An 8,225-nucleotide genomic window follows, 5' to 3' on the forward strand; every position below is an offset into this window, starting at 1 on the left:
AAAATATTGATGGTCAATTGATTTCTCCTAAAAAACTGTTTACTGCATATCCATTTCCTAGTCTAATAAAAATGGAATTGAAATGTAGGTTTTAAAATAATCTCAACTGCTCTTCAAGTACAATCATCTATTTACCACTTCCAAAATCAAATTACTCTTTTACCTGTAATCTTTTTTTAGAGTTTGCATGAGATTTCCACAGCAATCCAGATACTGCTTATCAATATGAGGATAGAGGCAGGATCTCAGCGTTAATTCAAAGGTCTGGCATGTCACAGATTCTGATGATCTATCCACACATACATCATCACCAGCAAACTTCTCATGAAAGTCGCTCTGCTCCAAATACATCCTTCAAGATAAAAATGTGAGTCTTCTTTTTATGAGTGGCTGTCAACAAAATTCTCTTAAAACCCCAAATTCCCATTTTTACCTTTAGTCCTGAAGTTACCAACTATTACAGAAAGAGAAAAATCTTTCTCCCCAAAATATCCTATGAGAGAACCAGTCTCCTGAAGTTGCCACTTCCCTACGGTCAGGTACTAGAGCCAATCTTTCTAGTGATTAGGGGTGCACGTAGCAAATGCTGGCCATTAGACAACCCAAAACTGTGTGGGTAATAATGAGTTACACTATTGGGATAAGTGCCTAAAAGCAGCTTAAGCCCAGGACCTATGGCAATGGGGACCCTGACTCAATGGATGTCCAGGGCCCGCCCACTCATGGCCCAGAGTTTCAGCACATCCTGGGTAAATGATGACACTTCCAGGGGCCCGAGGGCACAGACACAAGGTCTACCACATGGTGGCCGGGCCAAGTCAGCAGACTTTTACAAATCACACAGAATCCAAACTACACACCTGAAATCGGGGAGCACATTTTGTATTCTGCTCATTATAAAAGACAGGCAGGGCATGGTGGCTCATGCCGATAATCTCAGCACTTTGGGAGGCCAAGGTGGGTACATCACCTGAAGGCAGGAGTTTGAGACCAGCCTGGTCAACATGATGAAACCCTGAAAACACAAAAATTTAGCCAGGCATGGTGGTGCACGTCTGCAGTCCAGATACTTGGGAGGCTAAGACATGAGAACTGCTTAACCTGTGAGGCGGAGGTTGCAGTGAGCCAAGACCGCACCACAGCACTCCATCCTGGGAGACATAGAGACTCTGTCTCAAAAACAAAACAAGGCTGGGCGTGGTGGCTCACGCCTGCAATCCCAGCACTTTTGGAGGCCGAGGCCATTGGATCACAAGGTCAGGAGATCGAGACCATCCTGGCCAACATGGTGAAACACTGTGTCTACTAAAATACAAACAGAATTAGCTGGGTGTGGTGGCGCACGTGTCCCAGCTACTCGAGAGGCTGAGGCAGGAGAATTGTTTGAACCCAGGAGGCAGAGGTTGCAGTGAGCCAAGATCGCACTACTGCACTCCAGCTCTGGCGACAGAGCAAGACTCTGTCTCAAAAACAAAAAAAAGAAGGAAAAAACAAAACAAAACAAAATATACCAAAACAAAAGGATAGCCTACAAGTGTTTTTGGTTTTGGCCTTGGAAAGCCCTACCTTCCGGAAATAAACAGTTACCAAACATTGCACAGATTATGCCATTTTGATCACTGACAATCTTGCAGGTGTGTTATCACCTTGCAAAGTTAATGGCAAGCAGTGGATCGTGAACATCATCCAGTTCAAGATGCCTTTCAGCAATGGACTGCATCTTAATTAGGTTCTCTTTGGTTGCCTGTTGCTCAGTGAGAACATGTGGAGTGGAATCTTCTCCGTGTCGAAGCCGTGACTGTACAGATTCCAGAAAGAGAGTGTACAAGCTTTTTCTTTCTGCATCTGAAACATAAAGAAACATGTAATGTGAACTATGCTCTGTTTAATCATATTAAGTAACATTTTTCGAGACGGAGTTTTGCTCTTGCCGCCCAGGCTGGAGTGCAATGGCACGATCTCAGCTCACTGCAACCTCTGCCTCTCGGGTTCAAGCAATTCTCCTGCCTCAGCCTCCCAATAGCTGGGATTACAGGAGTGTGCCACCACGCCAGGCTAATTTTGTATTTTTTTTTTTTTTTTTTTTAGTAGAGACAGAGTTTCACCATGTTGGTCAGGCTGGTCTCAAACTCTTGGCCTTGAGTTATCCACCGGCTTCAGCCTCCCAAAGTGCTGAGATTATAGATGTGAACCACCACGCTTGGCCCAAGAAATATGAAATTAGCCAGGCGTGGTGACATGAACCTGTGGTCCCAGCTACTTGGGAGGCTGAGGCATGAGATTACTTAGCGTTTGGGAGGTAAAACTTGCGAAGGTTGCAGTGAGCCCAGATCATGCCACTGCACTCCAGTTCAGTTTGGGCAATGGGAATGAAACCTGTCTCAAAAAAAAAAAGGAGAAATATTAAATAATATCATCCTGATTCAGCCTGCTATTTTCCCTTTGCTCTAGGAGGGTTAATCCCTATTTCTTTACTTTTACCTTTACAGTGTAGCAAAACTAAACATTTTTAGATCCTCTGTTAAACAACTGCAATGTTCACAGAATCACAACATATAAGCTATGTTTTTTCCGAACATAGTAAAATTCTAGTCAGAATACTTCAAAGTTATTACCATATTGTACAACACTATGATAACACTGATAGGAATCATAGTCTCACTGGAAAAAACACTTCTGACAGTGGCTCTGGAAAGCTCATTACATAAGAAGTAAATACTCCACAAAAATGAAAATAAGTATTGCATCTATTTATTTCAAGTAGATATAATAATATAATTAATATAACATTGAGATGATTGAGATGCATAAATAAGGCTACATTTATCTTCCAAGCCGCTTTAGTGAGTCGATGAAACTATTTTCTTTTAGAGACAGAGCACTGCTATGCCACCAGGCTGAAGTGCAGTGGCACGATATCCACTCACAGCAACCTCTGTCTCCCTGGTTCAAGCAGTTCTCCTGCCTCAGCCTCCTGAGAGTGGGGATTACAGGCACGCACCACCACGCCCAGCTAATTTCTGTACTTTTAGTAGCGATGGGGTTTCACCATGTTGGCCAGGATGGTCTTGATCTCCTGACTTCGTGATCCATCCACCTCGGCCTCCCAAAGTGCTGGGATTACAGGATAAAACTTCATTTTCTTGAAATCTGTGATCGAATCAGAACTGCTCATCAACAAATTCTTAACAGCCATGGTTCATGGTCCTCAAGGGTTAAACGCTGCACTGCATTAAGAAATGACAGAGAGGCTGGCCGTGATGGCTCACACCTGTAATCCCAGTCCTTTGGGAGGCTGACGCAGGTGGATCACCTGAGGTCAGGAGTTCAAGACCAGGTTGGCCAACGTGGTGAAATTCTGTCTCTACTAAAAATACAAAAATTAGCCAGGAGTGGTGGCCTGAAGTCCCAACTACTTGGCAATCTGAGGCATGAGAATCACTTGAACCCGGGAGGTAGAGGTTGCAGATCATGCCACGGCACTCCAGCCCAGGCAACAGAATGAGACTCAGTCTCAAAAAAAAAAAAAAATCCAGAGGAAGTGATGCCTACAAGGCGGCTGCCTGGGGACACTCCTACCCCCACTGCAAGAGAGGACCCAGACAACAAATCAACAGTTAAGATCTAACTGGGGTTGAAAGGAGAGTGCTGGGGTGCAGTGGAGGAGTGTGACACATTGTTGGTGACTGGAGGTACAGGAGGGCAGTGTGGAGGCTTCCAGCCTCTGCAGCCCTGTCTTCCCTTTGCAGATTAGGCTGGTCTGGAGTCAAGAAGGACTTCCTGTTGTTGGGTAAGGGAAGCAGAAGAAACCCACCAGCCCCCACAAACACCTCTGGTACTTACTATAAGAGGATTCCACAGTTCCCACGAGCTCTGAGCCCAGTTTGGAGAGCTGCTGGGAATACACGCAGCTGCCTTGCCCCGGGTTAGGAGCACAAGATGTCTTTGCCACCCCCTCTCTGAGCCAAGCTGCTGCAGCACGGCACTACCTCAAGACCAGGATCACCTCTGGAGCACACCCTCCTCTGGGCCAGTAGCCACTGCACCTCTTCTGCACTCCAGCCACAGGGGTGGCTGAATACCACAATCCCAGCTGTGTGGAGCCTGGGCCCAGCATCAGCTGAGATTCTGGTCCCGCACAGCAGGAAAACCACCCCCTGCCACTGCACTGTCTGGCAGCCCTGACAGACTGAACCCACCCTTGAATTGAGCTGGCCAAACCGCTGTGCCACCTCCAGAGGGTGGGAACACCTTGAGCTTTCTACCAGCTGACAGGCCTCTAGGCTGGTGGAGCAGCTACAGAGCTGTGCTCAGGAACTGAAAAACAGCCCCATAGCACCGATCCCTTGCAGACAGGCCTGTGGCCTACCCAGTGACCCTGGCCAGCATTCAGCATCTGAGAAACAGCCATAGAGGCTGCCCTGGCAGGCATGCACCTAGGCTTCTTGAGCGGTTTTGCGCTGCATTCTTGGCTTGAGAAGAAACCCCACAGGCAGTGCCTGGAAGTCACGGCCCCAGGCCAGCTGAGCAGCCACAGGCCTGCATACTGGGCCTGCCAAACAGCCCTGTGGTCTGCCCTTGGTGGGCATGTCTCTAACCCAGCAAAGCAGCTTGGCACCCGCATCCCAAACCTAAGAAAGAGCCTTAAAGTCCACCCCAGTAAACACACCCCCAAGTCAGCCAAGTAGCCTTCTACCTATATGCTGGGACTAAGAAGCAGGCTCATGGGTTGCCACTGGCAAATACATATCTAGGCCTGCCAACAAGCCATGTGACCATGTCCCAGGCCTGAGAAAGAGACCCCTGGACTGTCCAGGCAGACATGCATCCCGGCTAGCCAAGCAGCCTTGTACCCACATCCTGGGCCTGAGAAACAGCCTTGTAGGCCAGCCCCAGCAAACATAGTCCCAGGAGAGCTGAGAAGCATGTGCTCATGTTCGAGGCTTGAAAAATGACTCTGTAGACTGTCCTCATGGAGCCCCCAGGCCTGCCAACCTGTCTTGTGCACACATCCCAGGCCTGCGAAATAGCCCCTTGGGCTATTGCTGGCAGGCAGGTATGCCTATAGGCTGGCCAAGCAACCACATGCTCATGTTCCTGGCCAGAGTAACAGCCTGTGGTCCCAACCTGGCCAAACCAATGTGTACATGCACATACCCCTAACCTGAGAAACAGTCCAGTAAGACCACCCCAGCAAAGCCAGGCTACTGTTTTTTTGTTTTGGGACAGTCTTGCTCTGCTGCCCAGGCTGGGGCATAGTGGCATCATTTGGGTCACTGCAACCTCTGCCTTCTGGGTTCCAGTGACTCTCGTGCCTCAGCCTCCCAAGTAGCTGGGATTACAGGCATGTGCCACCACATCCAGCTAATTTTTATATTTTTGGTAGAGACAGGGGTTTGGCATATTGGCCAGGGTGGTCTCAAACTCCTGACCTCAAGTGATCCACCTGCCTTGGCCTCCCAAAGTGCTGGGATTACAGGCGTGAGCCATCACACCTGGCCAGTTGTGCCACTGTTGCCGCAACTCCCTCAGTGTAGGTCACTGAGGTACTTGGAAACATCACTGAAGTGGATTACAACTGTAGAAAGTACATGGAGACTGCACTACTGCATTCATCCAGAACCAAGGCCAATACATTTCACTGAACTGACACTCCAAGACCCATTCATAGGAATAATTCTTTCCCTACAAAACGTACTCCATAAAACTGGAAAAGGTGACTTTCCCACCAGATGTGTAGAAATCAATGTAGAATACATCAAACATGAAAAAGCAAAAAAAAAAAAATGACACCTCCCAAGGAAAACAGTAACTCTCCAGTAAGAGACTACAATAAGGAAATACAGGAAATGCCAGAAAAATAATTCAGAATTAAAAAGGAAACTCAGTGAGACAAAAGAGAGTACAAGTAAACATGCAATAAAATCAGGAAAAGAATGTTTTGAATGAGAAGTTCAACAAAAATAGGTATTTAACAAACAAGTAAATTTTACAGTGAAAGAATTCAACGAATGAGGCCAGGTGCGGTGGCTGATGCCTGTAATCCCAGCACTTTGGGAGGCCAAGACAGGCGGATCACCTGAGGTCAGGAGTTCAGATCAGTCTGGCTAACATGGTGAAATCCCGTCTCTACTAAAAACACAGAAAATTAACTGGGCGTGGTGGTGGGTGTCTGTAATCCCAACTACTCAGGAGGCTGAGGCAGGAGAATCACTTGAGCCAGGGAGGCAGAGCTTGCAGTGAGCCAAGATCACACCACTGCACTCCAGCCTGGGTGACGGGAGTGAAACCCTGTCTCGAAAAAAAAAAGAAAATAAAAAGGCAAATGATCCGAAGAGACATTTCTCCAAAGAAGTCATACAAATGGCCAATGAATAGATGAGAAAATGCTCAGCATCACTAATTACTAGGGAAAATGCAAGTCAAACCACAATGAGGTAACATTTCAGCCCAGTCAGGACGGCTATTTATCACAAAGACAAAAAATAACAAACACTGGTGAGGATGTGGAGAAAAGGGAGCTCTGACACAACGTTGATGGGAATATAAACTAGTGCAGACACTATGGAGAGCAGTTTGAAGGTTCCTCAAAAAAATACAAAGAGAACTACTATCTGATATAGCAATCCCACTGGTGGGCATTTACCCAAAGGAAAGGAATCAGGATAACAAAGAGACATCTGCACCCCCATGTTTACTGCAGCACTATTCACACAGCCAAGATATGGAATCGCCCTCGGTGTCCAACAACAGATGAATGGGTAAAGAAATTGTGTACACACACACACTCAGGACTCAGAGATAAAAAAGAATGAATCCCGTTGTTCGCGGCAACATTGATGGAAATGGTGAACATTATGTGAAGTGAAATAAGCCAGGAACAGGAAGTTAAACACTGCATGTTTTCACTTATGTGTGGTAGCTAAAAAATGTTTATCTCATGTTAGTAAAAAGTAGAACAGGATACGAGATGCTGGATTTTGTAGGGGAAGGAAGGAAGATATTTGTTAAAGGATACAAATGGCTAGCTGGAAGGAATAAGTTTTAGTGTTCTGTATCACTATGGGATGACTACAGTTAATAATATAGAGTTGCATACAGCTAAGAGGAGGATACTGAATGTTCCCAACATAAAGGAGTGGTCAATGTTTGAGGTGCTGGAAATGCTAATTATCCTGAACTACTACATAAATGTATCAAAAACCCCTATGTACTCCACGAATATGTACAATTATGGTGTCAGTTTATAAAAACAATAAAAGAAAATAAATGGCAGGGAATTATTTTTTAAAATTCCAGTCCTAAGGAATCTGGAGTGAGGAAAATGAATGTGGAACTTATTGTCACTGCCTTTTTAAACACAGCCCTAAAAGTTTTCAATAAGATGATCTTTTTAAAAATCAAGGGCAGCATGATTATTAATTCAATCACGATTGATAATTACCACTGAAATAAGAGGGTGTGATGACTTACAAACTACAAAATAATCAGGTATCAGGATGACAAGATGGAGTAGGGTCAGGTGTCCCAACACCGAGGAAGACACAGGAACACGGAACAGGTACCTCTGGCTGCGGCCTGGCAGGTGGTGCTCTCTGCACACTGCAGGTTCTTCAGCAGCTGCATGGACTTGCCAGCCATTATGATCTGCTTCAGGACCGGTTTGAGGAAGGACACCATGGTGTGCTGCCTGCTGGAGGGCCCCTGGTCACTGCCGGAACTCGCACTCGCATTATCACTCATTTTTTCTTCACTTTCTGTCTTTTCTGACACGCTGTATAACGTGTAAGTTGCATACCAGAAGTCTCTGTGATTAACCGGAACATTTTTGTTTCTAAAGAGATTCAAAATAATTTTAAACTTTAACTTCTCTTCCTTAAAAGCAGTACACTTGGTCTAGTTTGTTGTCCAGACATTATAAAACATAATATTAATTATTAGTAAACTGCAACAATCTTTAGGCAAATGGGGCAGTTTTAATCTGATCTAAGTCTAAAGACAAAAGCGAACAACTACTTTGAACAGTATAGGTCAAATTTAAGTAAGTAGAAACAGTTTCCTGAATTGGAATTATTTAAAATACGACTAATTTGGCACTCTTTAGAAGTAGAGTAAAAGTTTTTCCCATATACCATCCCTGTGAAACTAATTTGCAGACTTCTCTACCGTTTTCCCTACCAAGATTCTTAACTGGACTACTTTTTTTTTTTTTTTTTTTTTTTTTT

At 45.3% G+C, this 8,225-nt stretch overlaps 1 protein-coding gene across 1 annotated transcript in view; it reads right to left on the reverse strand.

The window, feature by feature from the left end:
* Window positions 1-8,225, reverse strand: part of TUBGCP5 (tubulin gamma complex associated protein 5) — a 40,679-nt gene that overhangs the window by 10,246 nt on the left and 22,208 nt on the right. The window contains exons 12-14 of the mRNA XM_037731342.1: window positions 7,566-7,834; window positions 1,647-1,845; window positions 164-352 (exon numbers count right to left, since the gene is read on the reverse strand). Of these exons, the coding sequence (XP_037587270.1) occupies window positions 164-352; window positions 1,647-1,845; window positions 7,566-7,834 (657 nt within the window). The remainder of the gene's footprint in view (window positions 1-163; window positions 353-1,646; window positions 1,846-7,565; window positions 7,835-8,225) is intronic.

This window comes from Cebus imitator, unplaced genomic scaffold, assembly GCF_001604975.1.
Source record: "Cebus imitator isolate Cc_AM_T3 unplaced genomic scaffold, Cebus_imitator-1.0 Scaffold392, whole genome shotgun sequence".
Classification (NCBI taxonomy): Eukaryota; Metazoa; Chordata; class Mammalia; order Primates; family Cebidae; genus Cebus; species Cebus imitator.